At 40.8% G+C, this 19,469-nt stretch overlaps 1 protein-coding gene across 2 annotated transcripts in view; it reads left to right on the forward strand.

Moving 5' to 3' along the window:
* Positions 1-19,469, forward strand: part of LOC109473686 (cleavage and polyadenylation specificity factor subunit 5) — a 36,510-nt gene that overhangs the window by 16,129 nt on the left and 912 nt on the right. The window contains exons 4-6 of one of the 2 annotated variants that reach the window (XM_019773645.1): positions 332-421; positions 1,463-1,538; positions 16,379-16,520. In XM_019773645.1, the coding sequence (XP_019629204.1) occupies positions 332-421; positions 1,463-1,538; positions 16,379-16,518 (306 nt within the window). In that variant the 3' untranslated portion in view covers positions 16,519-16,520. The remainder of the gene's footprint in view (positions 1-331; positions 422-1,462; positions 1,539-16,378; positions 16,521-19,469) is intronic. The other variant, XM_019773646.1, reaches the window with a different exon arrangement.

The following is a 19,469-nucleotide window of genomic DNA, read 5'->3' on the forward strand; positions in this document are numbered from 1 at the left end:
TCACTACAGGTACCATATAATTTTTTGGAGAAAGTTTCAACTTGAATTATTCATAGTTTTGTTGATCTTTTGAATGGATATTCTCCTAATTTATTTGTTTACCTGAAACTCATTTTGGAAACACTTAATTTATTCAATGGATGAATACTGTACTATAAATTATACAGAATATATATCATTATGATAACAAATCTAGTATTATTTTTTATTAATATGAAATGTTTGGTTAAAATTATTTTTTGATGGATTGCCAAGGTATGTCAAGCAATAGTAGATATTGTTGAATATGTGCTCATCATGAGGGATTGTTTTTGTTGTTGTTGTTCTATAGATCCTTGGGCGACAGGACGGTGTCCAACAGGACTGGGTCATAGAGGACTGCATCGGCAACTGGTGGAGACCCAACTTTGAACCCCCACAAGTAAGTCATGCCTCAGGGTTCACCAAGTTTGTACTTAGGCCACAGCAAGTAAATCTTATGGATGACATCCTCCGCAGACTTCAAATCTAATGCGATAGGGCTAAAAAAACAAGGCGGGCCAAAAAAAACAAGATTTCTATATTTTCAAATTTTGAGATCATAAACCTTGTTAAACATAATTTTTTTGATTCATTGGCAACATCAGGCGAAAATCAATACGCACGCTGATGTCATCCATAAAAATTACTTGCTGTGCCCTTTAACAATTTATTTCCTTGATTTTCTGACACTAAATACAAATCAAGCAAGAGAACAAGATAGGAACAGGGCATGGAAAAATTGACTACTACTAGTATATTGACTCCCTGAAACTGACTGCACCAAGGCATGAATTTTGTGTCCTCAAGATACATATATTTTAATATTAAGCTTCCACTTTAGAATTGTTTTCGTACATATGAGGAACAAAAAATTAAATTTGTATGGCCCAAGAACAGTGTATTATATCAAAACATTGTACGTTGTAAGATTAAAGCCTGTACGGGAGACAGAAATGATTGTAATGTCAGACTAATTGCAACAGCCATTCCTTAAGTAATCATACCGGTAATTATGCCATAGTTATCTGCCAAGACGGCGAACAACAAAATTAATGCTTCCCATAAGAGAAGCAACAATTATGCAACAGCAATCTGTGCGAAATATTCTGCTATACTGCAAGAAACTAGTTCACACATGAAAATTTACTGAGCAGATACGGACAGGAAAATATTTATTAGTTTGAAGAATGTAATTGCTCATAACTTCACATTTGTCTAATATCATTTCCAAGCACTCCTGTGCTGTGATGTAGAACTTATCGTGACAGAGTTACAATGTTTACAAAGATATTGCCTGCCTAAAACTCCAATAGATCATTCTGTGGAAGTTTGAATTACACACACCTTTCCAATTGTTGTATTTTCAAGATGCATGTAATGATGTACATGTAATTTGTGGACATAGTGGGATTTGTGTTGATGTGTATTTTACTCCTTGCAGTACCCATACATTCCTGCACACATCACCAAGCCAAAAGAACACAAACGATTGTTCCTAGTGCAGCTTGCAGAGAAAGGTAAGCTATAACTCTTTTTTTTTTTAAATTATGATATTTTCCATGTATTAGCATTACCAAAATGCACAATGTTTCTGAAATGTAATGTTCTAATATGACATTCACACATCATTACAGTCACATGTATGTCTAATACCGATACACTGTTTTTCAATAACAAGTTTACTGGTAGCTAAGTCAGAGGCTGTGCCCAAAAATATTTGCCCATGCCATGGTCAATACATGTATATTGGTGACATTTTCCTGGAGCTTGTATTAGCCGATATCTTGTTCTGAGGCATTTCTTATATAGTGTAAGGAAAAATCCATTTGAAAAGTTTATACCAGTGACCCCTTATCTGAACTAGACAGAAGATGTCATGGTCTATCTCTTCTGCTCATGGGGTGTACAAATGTAATACATGTACATGTAGGTCTTCATTTTCAACAAAATAAAATCTTGATTTCAGTGTCTCCTTTTCATGATTTAGATAAGTTTGCAAAACCAACATTGGTAACATGGTTCGTCTTATAAATGTATGAAACTGCTAGTAACCACATCAAGAGTTTTGCAAAGTCAACTCAAAGGATTGTTGCTCTTGAAATAAGTACTGCCGGTAGTATACAGCTTTAAGGAAAAGAAGTAAATTTTCAAAAGTGAACAACCCTAAGCTTGTCCAGCCTTACATGAGGTTGAGTTGATACAGGATTTTGCACATTGTGTAAAATACATGATATTGCAAGTCTTACACAAGAACTTAAAGCATGTACGTGTGTTTTTATGACTCACATTATTTGTAACTAACAGTAAATGAAGTCATTCCAGACTTTTGATAGTACTGTTTTGGAGGTAAAGTTATCACCAGGTAGACAAACATTTGATGGTTTGGATTAAGTGTTACAATGTACACACTGCACCAGAATAATTTCATTGATGTCAGGAACAATGATTTGATTCAGTCTGGAAAATTTTGCAGATGTTCTTGTTCTGTCTGTTTACTCTGTTATTGATTTGAGGTCAAGTTACAAAGTCAGTGTCTTATGGAACAGCTTTATGAAATCAGATTCCGTTCTAAAAGTGGGGAAATTATACAAAGTTTGGATGCCAAACTTTGGATATCTTCCCCAAGGACACATGGTGTATAATGTATTCATAACATCAAAGAGTTCTAACTGGATTTCAATGGTGCCAAACAATCGCACCTGCCTTTGGTAATGAAGTTTTATTACCTTCATTAAGACCGCATAATTCTTAGGGTTGGGTACATGTGCGACAAAGGAAGAGGACATTAGCTCCATGATTGGCTCTAATAAATAAATGACAAAGATGCACCTTAAAACACACCCATACCCTGTGTCCTGGGAGAGCCTCCATTGTTTGGCATCACAGGAGGCTGATGGGATTTTTTATATTCATGCCAGTGAAAATGCCAGGAGACTTTCTCCATTGTCTGGGCTGGATGGATGGTTGACAGGACTTGTATATCGTCGTGCTGTAAACATTCGGGTTGTCCATCATTATGACGGAACAGGACAGCTTTCCTTATATTCATGGCTGGTAGAAATACCAGGAGACCCGAAGCATTGTTATCCTGGGATGAACGGTTGAGGGAATTTGTGTACACTCATACAACAATATTATGATAAGGTGGCACATCCGGCAATTGGGTGTTAATAACCAATTTAAGAATAATGGGCAAATGCAGGTGCGGATGCACGTCCTGGAAAAAATACAATTGACTAGGCAGTAAGCCTGTGACCATAAAATCAATTCTGATATTTTTAATGGTCGTTGCATCGGTTATTTTCCTGTGTCGTGTTTTACTACTTGCATGACACGGTGATAGATGATAGCATGTTGCAACAGTATTGTAAATAATGTGTTTACCGCCAAACATGGAAACACATAAACATTAGACAATATGGGTATGTCAACACAAAGAAAACTTGCAATATTTCATGCAGTTCTTTGTTTCACAGTAAGATTCATATCAACAAGATTGGAGAATAAAGAAACCAAAAGACTTCTTTGTTTATTTGTCTTGTATACTGAACCATGGTCATGCTAGCATTGTTTTATGTAAATTTGTAAAAATGAATGGTTCTGGCTCCATTGAACTTGACATTGGCAATAATAGATGTTTTAAACTTACTCACCAGCTATTATTTCCGAAGGAAAGAAAATAACAGACTCCTTTGTTTATTTGTCTTGTATACTGAACCATGGTCATGCTAGTATTGTTCTACATAGATATTAAAAATGAATGGTTCTGGCTCCATTGAACTTGACATTGGCAATAATAGATGTTTTGAACTTACTCACCAGCTAATTATTTCCAAAGGTACCATTGCTATAAAAAAGACAAAGGGGACAAGAGGTCAGACATCATGTCATGTAAAGAGTGGCAGAATACATGACCCTCTGTGCCACTGTGTGACATTCCCCAGATTTCTAAATGTGTGTCAACTTGGGCTCAAGCCAGATCATGTTTTGACAAACCCTGGGTAATGCGAAGGCTTTCAAACTGTTACCGACACTGTATTAATCATCTGTCTTGCCATCGCTGTGTCAATGGCTTGTTGATGCCCGGCATGAGTTTGCATAATTAGCAAAGATTAGTCCATGATTAGGGAGTAATTGCCTGGACTAGAGATACACCTGTCTGCAACAGGTGGGCTCACCTGGAGGGACAGGTGGTCATAAGTTTACGATATGTAAATCCCAGGTGGATTGAAGTAAACTAATAGAACATGTCATTGATACGTGTATGCAAACAAACTAGAGGTATTGGTGTGAAACTCTCTAATACTCAAATTTTGAAAGTAAAAAATATACATAATCTCACAAAAATTAAACTTATGATGGCCAATGAAACATAAATGAGTGTTTCACTTTTGTTCATAACACAAATGGAAAAAGAAAATCCCTTAAATAACATGAGATGTGGGACATTTCTCTTAACATTTCTCTAAACAATGGTACTTTCATATTGTATTCTTGATTATATTTTCTGCACCTGTATCTTTAGTTTTTTTTTAAATGTTGGATATATCCACACAGATTCACTTCAGATGCAGAGTTGTAATGAAACCTCAGTACTTACAGTACTCAGTGAGTCATTAAAAAGTTTGTTGTTACCTGGCATTATTTCAACTGATATTCCATTCAAATTTTCACTTTATACATAAATCACGTCATTCTTATGGAAATCGATGAAAGTCATCATTTATTGGCAAGCACCATCCAAACGTGACTCAAAAATTTGTCTTTGTGAACATCCCAGCTTTCCCTCCCTGAAAGCGCCGTCTGTAATAGCATTAAAGCAAAATCCACTTTACTTTTCACTGACAGTACTCATTTGTGTTCTGACAAAACAAACGACAATGTCATTATGCAGATTTCTGCAGAATCTGGGAGCCCGCTCGTTTCTCCCTTTCTGTGGGCCGTTCCCCGAGGAGGGGTCGTCCAGGTTAATGGCTACAGATGTCAGCAACAGGCAGATGGGCCTGTCTCACACTATCAGCCACCGATCCTCTCACCGCTGCCGTCAGCAGCGGCGGGGATTTACCAACTTCTAGTTCATTTCACAGATGCCAGGTTACAAGTGAATCCAGGATTTGAAGAAAAGGGTTGGTACGCACTACGCTGAGCTGTGCATCACTCTGGGTACCCGCAGGGGAATCCGCGGGGCAAAGCCTTTAGCAGATCCCAGGTTTCCAGACTATGCTAAGTGCCAGGAGTGCTGTTTTCGGGTCAAAGGAGGCTGTTGAAAACCCTTTCAACCCCTTAGAATTGGCCAGTGCACGTCAAATTGAATTTTGCTTGAAGTTGACCATTGGGACAAGGTATTTAACATCTGCAGGTATGACTGAAAGGGGGCACCGGGAGGTAGGGCAAGTCATTGAAACAGCAAGCAGATAAAAGCTGTGCAGACATAAGGGAAAACACTTGTGATGCTAGACACAACTTACCCAGTCTATATTCAGCCTTTCTAAGCCCTATTCAAAAGCAAGTACCCATCTTGATGGAGCATGCTGAAAGATAATTTTTCAGAACTTTTGCTGCTACAAATCAAGACAATACTTATTGAGTACTGAATGTATTAGTACAACATTAAGGCCCACAATTGTGAAATGGCATTGTATAGGTAGGATCACTGACACCAACTTTGTTCTCGAAGTACCACTTACATGTATTGTGCAAGAGGTACCTTCAACTTCTGTGTAAAATGATCAACTAAGTCTTGAACAGTAAACAATGATGTCCACAATTTAACATTGATACATAGTTTGGTTCTTCACAGTGATGAGTAAGAGGGCAAAGAGAAGTTCATTGATTAAGGTAAACAAAAGGACGACTGATGAAGTGAAGCTAACAAACATTATCAAATCACTGAGTATTCAGTTCTAGTTACATCCGCACAAATCATAACTCACAAGGGGCCTTGTCAAGTTCGTTATAACTAATGAAGGGTTAGTCAGTACAAAAATGTGGTTTTGTGTCCAATTGTCAGACTGGTGATAGTTACGTCAATATTGAACACCCCTTTACAAATAGAGATTGAGAGACAGGTCAATAATATTTCTGTTTTCATATTCTCTCATTAATTGTGATTCATCTTTTTTGTACTTTCATAGATGGAGCACCAAAGTGAACAGATTAGACAGTGTTGGACAATCTTTCAATTGGCAGAAAATGCTCAAACCACTAAAACAGGAACAAAGAAGTGTTGTTGCTGCAGAATATTCACTCAGTTATACCAATTACTCTGCATTGATGACTGGTTGAGTTCTTTCCATTTACTATATATAGTTATATGTCAATTTCTTAACTTAGAGGCTGCAAGAAAGAACATACAACTACATCAAGCTTCGTTGCCATGTTTTGGCAATGCTGTACAAAACAAGGTCTTCCTGCATGTGGCAACTGTAGGCTGCCATTCTGTAACAAATGCATGTGTTTTAGTCCCAGAATAGATGTGCTCGTACTGCTATCTGTAGAGGTGGCTGACCCGTGCACAGGTAATTATGGGCCAGGGAGCGTCGGCAATGAGATTGTGACCTTTGTGACATGGATGATCTGACGGGGCCATCTCTTTTAGAAGCCTCGGACCTAATATTTTAACATCCTCCACGAGTGCCGTCCTGACACGTTCCACCAGAAAATCTGGTCACCGTTGTTACAGACCATCTGCATGGAAACGGCACAAATCATATTTGCGTAGACATACATTACGGCGGGACTTTTTCTGGATCAATTATGCAGGCTCATATTTCGGCAGCCATGCGGAGAGTTGATAGGGATGACCTCTATCACGCTTGTCCTTTGGCTGCGCCCTTTTAACATGGGCGATCGTGGTGGGTTATGCCCCACAGGTGGAACACGGGTGATCAATCAGCGGGGCTGGCGAGACCATTCGTCAGCGAGGTGGCCCCAATCGCCGTGCCCGAGCCAAGCAGCCTAATCTCGTCAGAGCTAATCCCTGTGTCAAACAAATGATAGAACACCTCTTCTTATCTAAACGTCTCCCACCTTGAAGGCTGTTTGTAAACACTCACCCTGCGGCCTCTACGCTCCACGCCATGACCAAATCATAACATGTTTGTCATTTATCACATGTATTGGAAGCTACCCTGTCGTACGTGTCGAACACTTGCCTTTTTTGGTCAGATAAAAAGTTTTATAGGAGTTTAAATTAGCATAATTTATTTTTAAAAATTGTTATTCACAGGCTCCTTTTGCAGTATGGAAGAATTACATTCGGTATAACTTTCTCCCAGCTATTTTGCACAGTATTCTGTAAATCTTACTTCAGGTTAGGCCATTGGGAAAAAGAAGGAAGTGATTCTCAGAAACACCTAATGAAATTGTTTGGCCTATCTACACATAATAAGACTATGAGTCAACCTCTGGGATTTTGGCAACCTGGATGATTTGACTTTTACATTATTTTGTTTTGATTGCTCATCCTGTGTGTTTGGAATAACACTTACTGTATACTCAAGTAGCGCCTTCAGGGAATCATGCTCAAGTTGGTTGATTATGTAGACATATATTCTTACCATGCTTATTGGTGAATGGATGGAATCATGTCGTTAAGTAAATGACACCACATTTACATGTAATTAGATGTTTGGGGAATTTAAACTTGAAGTCCTCCAGATGTTCGGAAAAACAAGCATCCGCTACATCATCAAAACAACAATTACTTCATACACTTTAAAGATTCGAGTGCATTATTGATGGCGAGGAATATTGGGAATTACAGTTATTGCATTACTGCATGTTAGTTGTTATCTTGCTGAAGCCATACTTAAAGAGTAACTTGTGTTGTACGCTTGAAAGCGGTTCTGATGCATGCGCCTGTACTCAAAGGATACCCAAGAGTCGGGGAGCATGTGGATGTCACTTTTTTTGTGCCCTAAGGCATGTCGTAAAACTTTGTGGAGCAAATAGGAACATCAAGAGAACATATAGTTCCAGTATTGTACCACTTAGTCTTTTCTAGGCACATAATGCTAAGTCACCAAACTGAGCGTGTTTGACCTCGTGTATGTAGTTCTATTTCAAAGTATATATCAGTCAATAAACTCGAACATGTACACATGTATTTTCTGCCTGTTCCCTACACTGTACATTGACTTCTTTCATGGCTTCAATTTTCTTCTTTCCCATCCAATTACTATTTTCTGTCTACTAGCTTTTTCTCCACTAGCTTACACTTACATCCTAATGCTGATGTCTCCACTGTCCTTCTCTTTCCTTTATCCAGCTGCCTCCTGTCTGTCTTGCCTCACCTCTCCATGCCCTTTTCAATTCTGTACACTTCTACCCAGATGTTGTTCCCTGTCTTCCCTTCTCTTTCCTCTCAATACAAAACTTGTCACGAGCCACACTACATTTCGTGCTCGTTTCTTGTTCCTAACCCCTCCCCCCTTCTCCTCCTCTCCCCTCCCCTCCTATCAACATCGATGCTCCAATCCAATTGACTTCCATCATGCCGAAATGGAGTAAATTCGATCAGCTCTCTGATGATTACGGGTGCACTCTGCTGTGTATCAATCTGATCCCAGATGCTTATTGAAAAACAATTTGATGTTTCTTAAAAGATTTTGGGATGTAACGGCCTGCTTTGAATAATAGAACAGGCACTGTATCACTCTGCACAAAGGCAGTAAGCAAAGTAGGTTCAACCTGAGATGTTGATTTTTTTTCCCTGTTTTTTTGAACGGAATGTTAACTCATGAAGGCGTAAATGCTTTTTGATTGAGGTCAGAAGACTGCTACATGCAGTTTTTTTATAATGAGGACGTAGTCTCTTTGGTCCATTTCACCAGATTTATCTGTTTCAACGCAATATTTGTGAGCAATCAAGGTTATTGAGGAAACCCTTACCTCAAACTTTTGTCAAGGACAGGACAGAGAAGATGCCGAGTTCCGTATTACAGGATGCTCTCTTTATCACTGTGCAAGGTCAGGCTGTGGGGAGGGTAAAAGGTGAACTCAGTTTCTGGAAGCAATTTCTGCCTCACTGGGTTTATTGAATTTTTGTCTCATTTATATTCTTAAAGAGTCATTTATTTCTGTCGGTAATGTCCCAAAAAGTAATAGAGAGAATGGTTCCAATCAGGCTGAAGGGATGCATCGTGGCTATCATACAAGGACGCAGACATCTGTCCAATACGTGCGGGGAAAACAAGTGTGTTCTATCAGAAGCCTGTTGTCTTTGATAGCTGATAGTGTGTACCAAACATACCAACTGGTGTCAGTGGTGCAATTGGTTTATTGATTATAGTTTAATTAGTTTCTTTGTTATAGAAACCCTTCATCTTTTCCAAAATCTTGCTCTCTGAGTAGGTGACCATTTGACCATGGTTGATCACACACAATATTGCTACACTGCAAGAATGCAAGCAAAGAGTAGTAAACTATTGTAACATATCTCCCAAAGGTCTTATATTGACGTGTCACTTTCATTTAAAGGAAAACTAAAATTTCATAACTGAAGTGTGCATTTTCATGTGGTAGCTTCCATTTTACCCTAAGGCATTTTTGTTACTTGTTTGAATAAATTGCTGATTTCGGAATTTTCTGAAACATTTTTTCCAATTAACGTAGGGTTAGTGTATACCGTAGTTGTATGTATCTAATTTTCTTTCACTGGGTTGATTGACTTTAAGATTAGGAGTAAAATCCCTCCATCCCCCAAAAATGGATGGCCTGTACTACAGGGAAGTAAGATAGAAATTGAAAGGGATGTAGAGTTGATCTGGTTAGTTAAGTAGGATGCTATTAAGCTTCTCCAGGTAAGTTTTAATTTTCCATGCTACAGGTCGCACACTGTTGGGGGTAAGCAACATGGTGAGCTACAAGTCGTAACTTGTAAGATTCAATCAGAATATCAGAGACGCCCGCGCACCTACCTTCACCCCTGCATGCGCAGCAGATGAGATTGGGGTCAGGGGTCAATCCAGTTGAGTTCTCAGCCAATCCCGAGGCAGGGTTGGAACATGTGAGTGTCAGGGAGGATGTGAGCAGCATAATACGCGACATTTGGCAAAGCTAGGGTCAATGCAGTGCAATAACCCATTAGTGCAGCTTAATGAGTCTGCTGGACTGTTCCGTGCCATGGGGGACCAAATAGCAGAAGATCCATAGCAATATTTCTTCATCGGTGGATATCTGATTTTCTGATCATAGCTTTTTCCCCCGGTTACACCTGTTGCATGGGGATGACATTCCCTGCCCTTTCCCCCGGTCATCTCCAGTGCCAAACCACTGACAGGAATGACTATTTGGGGTAAATGTACGCTATGAACAGACACCCTCTCGTTGTCGGGACTATAAAAAGAGGAAGTCTCGGGGGAGCATTGTTGGGTAATGCATCTGCATATGAGATCAGCAGGCGTACAGCTGTCCATATGTTCTATAGTTTCTGTCTTCTTCCTCACATTTCCAACCATCGGTGATGAATCCACAGGTGATACGGCATAGAAATGAAGTTCCTTGAGTCTTAAATCAAAGTGATAAAAAATATGCCGCAAAGCTTTGCATCTGGTAGCAATAAGGTAAATATTATGCACGAAAGTAAGCAGCAAGTTGGATGATGTATAAAAAGTGCAGTCGCAGCATATTGGGATGTGTTTTATTTTTCCATTTATGGCCATTATTGCTGGAGAAGCCTATAATACCCGTACCATTTGCCAGCAGGACGGCCTAAAGCTCCGCGTAGCCCCCCCAATCCCTCTTGCCCGACTCACCCAAATGCTAGGCTGACTTTTTCTATTAACTGTTGCAGGGATGATTTTTCGTAAAGTCTTCAATCAAAGCGAGAGTGTCATGCTTGCCCGATGGAGGCCGTATCCCCGGCACATTCTGATCATATTTCACTCATGTTTCATACTTTGTTGGCATCCCCGCGGTGAATTATTCATGGCGGGCCTGTAAATGTTGCCAGAGAAACGAGATCCATCTTGTCAGGGGGACGTTCTGGCTGAGATGCTCTGAAATGGAGCCGGATGCCGGTGGGATATTCCTGGCATTTACAGCGGAGTGCGTTTCATGTGGCAAACACACCGAGTGTTATTTGGAGCCGAGAGACTCTGCTTACCCCGAAACACTCACCTAGATTACCACGGCATGACAGTTGACAAGGTCGTCATGTTACTGATGGAATTTCTTATTATGTTAACTTATCAGAACAGGCATCAAAGGGTATCACAATTTGGAATCACCTGCGCTGCTCGTGAAAGCCCCCCAACCCATCAGGCCCTTCTTAATGTGGCGCATGATGGAAATATAATACTCTCCCAGTAATTAAACATAAGCCCAGAATTTGAGAACATAACAAAATCCCCCTCGTTTGACGCACATAGTTTGGAAGCACTTAATGTTGCATGGTACAATGGAGCTTGTCAAGGTATGATGGCCTCAAGGTCAGATTAACATCTTCCAGTCAGAAAGAAAAAGAGCAAAATCAGGAAATCTCACTCTGGATTATTGTGAGGTATGGCAGTGAAACAGATACTGTCTCCCTGTATCGTAGGTTTCCTCTGTGTGATACGTACACAGACAAAGCGGGATGGTCACGCATCTGACATGTGCTCCACATGTTGCTCACCCCAGGATGAGAGCAAAGCTTTTGGTAAGCTGCTTTGCGGCTTGCGAATTATGGCCATCATCGGCCAGTAATGTACTATAATCACATTGGTCATGATGATGTAACATCCTAAGTTATACATGGATGACAGGGACGTCTATATGTGACAGGAATGAAGTAGTTCTGGTGTCCTCTATGAAGACTTCTATAAAGTGCTGACCATTCCTGTTGCTTAGCCTGTCCAGAAGATTGCCACTCAGTAGGAACATGTAAACTGCCATTCATGCTGCTCTTTTTTTCCTCCAAGGTAAACATGACTACACTACACAGTCTCCTCTGGGATGAGGCATGAATGAATCATCCCTCAGCCTTTTGTGCTGCAGAAAAATAGCCTCTCCTGCTCCATCCAGCCGTCTGATTTACAGGACAATGTGAACCACGCTCAGACTGCAGCAGTGCAGGGCTGTTTGCCGGACTTGTCAAATAAGGGCATCATAGATGGCGTTGTCTCCGCCCTTATTGATTCGGGGCTCTTTCAGCTAATGTTTGTGCAGTCTGTCAGCAGCTATCGATGACTTCAAATACACTTCAAGCTCGTGACATGCAATTATCCCCTGCCTTTATGTTACCTCTTGCATTCAGGAGCCACATAGATCGGCGCTACATTACCACATCAAGAGCCTCTATTTCTGCCAGAGTCATTTCCTCGGCCAATCTTCACCCAACATTTCTTTCTCCCAGCGACAGAGAAGCAGTGGCCGTGCCATCAACCAGACATAATGTTGCCCACTCCCCTGCCTGAGTCGGAAGGAAATTGCCGGTGATTATACGTTCTTGAAGTGGTCAGAAACACTCATCTTAGCTGCAGGACTGCGGAAGAACCGTGTTGCAGACATTTCTAATTGGATCAAATGGCCGTAATGGGGCAAGTGAAATATTTGTCCTCATTTGCGTCAAGGCCCCGATTTCTTACGAGTACTTCAAACAGATAACCAGGGGTAGAGAGCCAAGGTTTTGTGTAATAGGGTGGAAGCGGGAGAGAGATACACCCTACCCAACATCACAGCCTTCTGGTAACGATTAGTCGAGAAAATGTTCAGTGGCTTGGACAAAATTGACTTGAGTACGCGTATGTACCGACTGGACAGCAGTCCACTCAGGCAGTACTTATATCTGTCCGGGGACATAGGCCTGCCATTTCATGGTGGAGGACTTCGGATTTCACCGTTGAACATCAAGAATTTATGAACATAATGGAAGTACAGCTGGAGCATTCGCTCTGCCGTCCAATTCAAATTTGCAGTAAGTATCAGTCATTACCCATATCCTCCGTGCGCACCATGAAAAGAATTACAGGAGCTAATGTCATTGTCATTGACTGAGGAGCATAACTTGTAGAGCACATACCACCTGTTGGGATGGAACACTTACCGAGAGAAAACTACTTTCCCCCATACACATCAAAGCCCCCTTTAATTGGTTGTTTTGTATGTCGTCAATGATGTGCAGGGTACATTAAAATGCTCCACATAAACGTAGGAGGTAAAGAAGAAAAATGGACCGCATTAATCTTAGCAAGGATGCATGGCAAGAATGTGGCATTCATCATCATTTATGGTGCCGTTATGTTCCTCTCCTTATTCCGCTTTCTGCTCAAGACATTTACAGGTACTTAGAGAGCATTACGCCATGATAGGGTTTTGGGATTGAAGATAGATAAATCTGACACCGTTGGGTGGCCTTCAGTGCAATGGATTTGAATGAAAAGCACAATTGGCAAATTCCTGCATTGATGTGTAGCTGCAGGTAATGCTGCATTCGCTTACGGGACAAAAATCGTGATCGCTCCTGATGTCGATCCGTTGTTGGTTTATGGAAGCGGATCACGGGGGCTATCGAGTTTGAGGAAAATTTAGACGGAGGAAAGCCGAGCTCTGGGAAAACACAATTGTTATCTGCACACGGCTGTGGAGCAGATATACAGAGTGATCCTCTTTATTCACGTCTGATAGTTGGATCTAGGAAGGTCAGTCTTATGTCTCCCCTGTTCATCTGTAAAAGGCAGCTTGAACTGAACTTGTTGCTGTTGCCTTACTGTGGCCATGTTGCAGTCTGGTTCATGTAACCAACATACCCTCACACTTGCTTTGGACAACAGAATAAATGCCTTAGGTGTAGATACTCAACAGATGAGGAGCAAATATCTCTCCAAGTTGTAAACTTGTGTTAAACTCTGGTAGTTGGTATATTTCAAGGCCGATTACTTTTAAGGACCTTTTAATATTATGTCCTTATGGTACTATTTGGTCCTCCAATATGTGTTCAACTAAATATAGCCCCTTGTAAGCTTAAACCAGGGGGAGAAAATCAATAATGATTTGCCTGTTCGGACGGAAATGATGCCCTGCCAGACTAACAGAGATCCCAACTTTTAAAGTACTGGATGGGCGACCTTGAAAAAAATTACTGGTATTTTCAATGTTATCGATTTTGTCATGATGGGTATACCTGTGTGATACGCCCACTTTCGTCTGAATCAATAAACCTTTTATCATACGAGGTACAAGCACGCCCACAAATTATAACTTTCTCTATCACGGCTTACGAGAGCGAATGCTTCAATTCGAGTTATTGCCGAGTAAGCAAGTGGTATAATCTGTCGTCTGGATATTTGTTACTGCGTGTAACTTTACGAAGTACTTAATTTCATGGTTTGAGCTAGCGGTAGTAACTCATGTGCCTTTCCTGCAGCGTAATCAGGATTGTTTAAAGTGAAAACAGTGATTAGAACGGGTAAGTTGTTTGTAAGCTTGAGGAAGCACTGCTGCTTGATATAGCGAGTGATGTCCTTGGTGCTGAAACTGTTATTTCGCCCCCAGATATGTTTACAGAGGAGAGGCGGGAGATCGTTAAAAGCTGCTAATTATTCAATAAATAACAATTAAGCAGAGCAACATCATACTGCTACCCTATCAATACTTTATCTGTAATGAATTAATCAGTTGGTTTCTAAACAATAGTTAGTACCCTTGTTATGGCCATTTTTATTGACACAAAAATGTTATGAAAAGTGTCCTGCCTGCCAAAAATGCCCTTTGGTTTAGTGTTATGAGTTTTTGTAGAGGCATTCCCTCCATCAGTCCAGTGTAGTCACTCCTAGTGTCTAAACAAGTGTCAAATCCTGTTGGGAGACATGGTCATTAGAACATGGAGTATCACTAACTGAAAATAGTTTGTTTGGAAATGAACAATAATTACAGAGAAAAGAGTTGCCAGCTTGAACATAGTTTGATTTGTCTAGCTAGCTCACTCTAGCAGAGTTACAAAGTAACCAAATGAGACAGGTCAACGGGGCTATATCTCCCCTTGGATCTGGATTGCATAGTGTGTCGATGGATCATAGGCTCACTGTTGCTTCGTGATATTAGAATTAAATTTCATATCATGGGTATAGACAAGGGTTATCGACTGATTTTGGCCGGACGAACCAGTTATAACAAGTTTGATGTATCGAGGGATCAGTCCTCATTTCCAGACATTGTATTCTCATCCGGAGACATGACAATACAGATTGTTCAGTCTCAATCATCCGATTGTCCGGACGCAATCAACAGTGGTGCAGTAATCAGCTCATCAGGACGGACCATGCTGCAATATTGTAACAAATAATGGCAAGTGGCAAATTGTCATTTTTATGGCCCCAGGTTCATTACCAAGGCTTCTGTCTGATGTCCAGAGATGGCCTGTGGTCAATCAATGCAGGAGCAGGTTATACAAGTTTGATTGGGTCCCATTGATGAGTGGTGGCAATCTGCCCTCCCCAGTTGGCCATGAAGGTTGGGAGGCAAATTTGTGTTAATCAGAGGTTCTGCCAATCATAATGGATGTGCCATAAAGAATGGATGATGCCAGCATGCAGGCCCCCGCTAGCAATACCTCGAGCTGGTTTTGAACTCACCAAGTTCCTACATGTACTGCACTAAGCAAAAACCTACCAGAAGTTCAATGTTCTGGTAGGTTTCCTTGCTCTGAATAATACATTGGACCTATCGTTGCAATCAGTCTAGCTGTAAGCTCATGGGATGCTGGAATCTCTTATCCTTCAGTTACCTTGTCTTTTAAACAATTGCACGCTTTTCTATTATTATAATTACCCATACCTTAATCTCCTCTGCTATCGCACTGTAAATGACATACCGTGTCTATTTTCTGTACATTACAAAACTGTCCTTCGTCTCCACTAGCTATAGCAGCCCATCTTCCTTCAGAACAAAAGAAACATAACATACATACTATGTTTTGAAATTGTTCCAATATCTTCTAATGTCTTACAAAACATAGCAGTTCTTTCACCACCGGTAATTTGAGCTGGTTTCTCAGCCCTCCATACATACAATGGAAGTTCTCAATTTTTCAAGACTGTTTGCTATAAAGGTATCTGTATCTGTATAGCCGATATAACCACCCTTAGGCATAACACACCAGCTTCGCAGGCTACATTACACCGAACGACTTGTTACACCTAACCCTTGAACATCTAACTCTAAACATTGTTTAAAGCTATCTAATGATAATGCCCCGACTGTACTTGGTGACAGCGAGTTCCACTCTGTGATAGTTCTAGGAAAGAATTAGTTTTTGAACACCTCAATCCTTGGCTGATAACTCTGGTACTTGAAAGCATGGCTATTTCTTGTTCTTTTCTAGCAAATTTAATAGATGGTTATGTGCTGACAGTGTGTTCCTCTTGTGTTGCTACAGCCCTGTTTGCAGTGCCCAGGAACTACAAGCTGGTGGCTGCTCCCCTGTTTGAGCTGTACGACAATGCACCAGGCTACGGGCCCATCATCTCCAGCCTGCCCCAGCTGCTCAGCAGGTATCAGCTAAAGTACATGAACTGAAGGTACAAACACAGGACAGAGTCTGGACCGTTTGCTCTGCTGAACGCATGGGGAATGTGCACGTTTTTTTTGGCATGAAAAACACTTGCAGTGTGTCAGAACTTGTATTTGATGTAAAAGTCGCCAAGAATAACAATTGTATACAGGGTTTTCACAGATTCCAGATTGTAAACAATTGTCTTGTATTGCAGTTTAAACAATTGCACGCTTTTCTATTACCCATACCTTAATCTTACACTGTTGAAAACAAGTTTTCTTCCAAAGTGAAAGCTACCTTTTCTCCACATGAACAGTCATGGAATTTTTTTTAATATTTGAAATGTGAAATACAATGTAAAGACTAGCGCAGGTATTCATACGGGTATTCACGTTTTTATGGTTCCATCTGTATATTGTTATTGGCAGATAGTCAGTGTTTCAAAAGAGCTACTAGTACGTGTACATGTCACAAGATGGCTACCCTAGAAATTCACTATTCCCGGAATTTTCTAAATCCACAAATTTATGCCTTATCACTGCTTTCTAAACATCACTTGATGCAGCCCCACAATTTTGTACGTGGAGGTGATCCCCTTTGTTCCATCAGAGTGAATGGCTCAGAAGACAGAGTGACTGCTGTTGCCCTTGTTTGACACTTTCAAAGCTATAACATCACCACATACTTTGTAGTGTTTACCAGCCATCATAGAGAGCCTTCAACAATTTGTCATCTAGACTTAGCATTGTGTGGACTTGGAATACAGTGGATGTAACTCAGTGTGAAGATTGCTCTGTGCATGCAATCGTGACATCACAAATTAAAGAAACTAACCATATTAACGATTGTTAAAATTTGACAGGGAGACTTGCACTGTTGTACTTTCCAACAGTATTAACACTAAGCTGTAGCTCTGATTGTAAATGGAAGACTCAACTCTTGTAATTACATACTCTATTACTCTATTATACTTACACTATTCGAGACAAAATGTCAAAGCTCAATCTGATACAAAGTACGCTTTTCATACGTGGAATAAGACAGTATTAAGTGCACCCTGTGGCATTTAGTATACCTACCTTTGAGGGAACCTTAGTTGTGGTTACCAGTACTTTTGAAGCGTTTAGGGAGCACTTTTAGCAACCACTGGTCCCCAGAACGATATCACAAAACTTCTCTGGGTGCTCTTAATGTATCGATCTGTACCAAGAAGGACTTTGCCGTTGAATATCGGACATGGTTTGACAAGCACCGGGCCTGCTTCATCCATCACATAGCCAGTAATCACAGGCCTTCTGCCTGCTGTAGCCCTGGGACTCGCTAGCATTTGAGTCCAATGCTGGGACTCATCAATAAGAGAAAGTTCACTATCGCCAATGTCACAAGGGACTTTGAAAACTTCCTGTACAACAGTCAACCTATGGACCTTTAAGTTGCTGGAAATGTTCGAGTGATTTGCTTTTAAAATTACTATATATAGCATTCATGATTTAATGAATATCTAACAAGTCTGAATTATTGATATCAAAGCTAAATATTAGTTACACTCTGTTACCTTTTTGAGCTACAGCAGCAGTAGAATAGTGTACTAAGTCAGTTTTATGCCTAGAATTGTTCAAATATTTCCTCTGTGTCCAGCAAATTTAATGGTTAGATTTTAGACGCAGTAGAAGTTAGAAGACAAACTTTTGAAGCACTGTAAAATCATGAGTGAAGTTTGACACTGAAGTTGTTCCTATTAAACAGGAAGTTTTAAGAGTTGATGGTGGTAAAATGTTTTGAATAAAGCTAATGTCTCGTTTTCCAAGTGTATCGTATAAATGGTCACTCCAAAAGGGTGTAGTTGGTATGCAGAGAAAGGTCGTCTTTTATGACTGAGCTCCATTTATGAATATGTCATCCATGCACCTGTGTCTGCTGGGTTTATTGACATTGCAAATTTATGCTTCCTGTCTAATTTGTGTGGTTACGACACGTCGATAAACAAGACGAGTGCCCAGCAATGCAATTGTTCAGTTGGGTGCCATATGACATTTTCATAAGGACGGAATCGGAGCAAACGCAATTAGTGATTTTTCCCATGTATGCCGCTTGTCAGAACTAATCTCTAACCAGGTTTATCATCCCTGCAATCATGGCTTTTATGTGGCTAATTACCTTCTGCCACAATGTGGAACCAAGAAAATTCCCATGTTTATTGTTGGACACATGGGTACACATAATGTAGGCCGGAGAGGAACATTCTGTATCACGTCTACACACATCTGAAAGTTTGGGGCTGGGAAAGTCGTGATACTGCTGTGGGTTGTCATGTAGGAATAATGATGTATATTTCATGACCTGACAACTCTACCAATGCTCAGTGAGCGTATCAAGATTCATCTTAACTTAATGTCAGCCGAGGGGGAACATACAGACCGAGGCTCTGGCACCCAGATGTGCCCAGCTCACAGTTATCAATATGCAAGTACGGGGAAATGCCGCCGGCCCTGCGATGATAGCCCCCCGACAGGGTGCGGCGCCTTGTACCCAGATGTCCGACCGTCGTTTTCCCCGGTGTGGCCGTCTTCCCAAACCACTCTGTCAATGTCGGAGTCGTAATGGCCCTCCGCTGTGTGCAGGCTAGTGAGGAAAATGCAGAAGTAGCAACAGGACACGCAATTTAGTGTCTGTAATCCGGGAAAGCAGATCGGATCCTCCTTGGTCTGTTGCCTGTGGCGAGCCGTAAGCCTGCAGCTTGTGGCTACCTCTAAGTAACCTTGACTGGAACGGGAACGGCTCTATGTTTAGGGCTCCCGCTGGGCAGGCTGGAACAGGAGGCATTAAGCCTCGCTGGTTACCAGTAAACCAGCCTGACCTTGAGGACACAAAATGACCATAGAGGACACTGGGTCAAAGGGCATGTTGTGCGACATATAACACTTCCAGGAAAAACTTTTGGCCATAACTTTTGCTGTCAGTTAAATTACATGTT

Source organism: Branchiostoma belcheri, unplaced genomic scaffold (genome assembly GCF_001625305.1).
Source record: "Branchiostoma belcheri isolate BF01 breed outbred unplaced genomic scaffold, Haploidv18h27 scaffold3, whole genome shotgun sequence".
Classification (NCBI taxonomy): domain Eukaryota; kingdom Metazoa; phylum Chordata; class Leptocardii; order Amphioxiformes; family Branchiostomatidae; genus Branchiostoma; species Branchiostoma belcheri.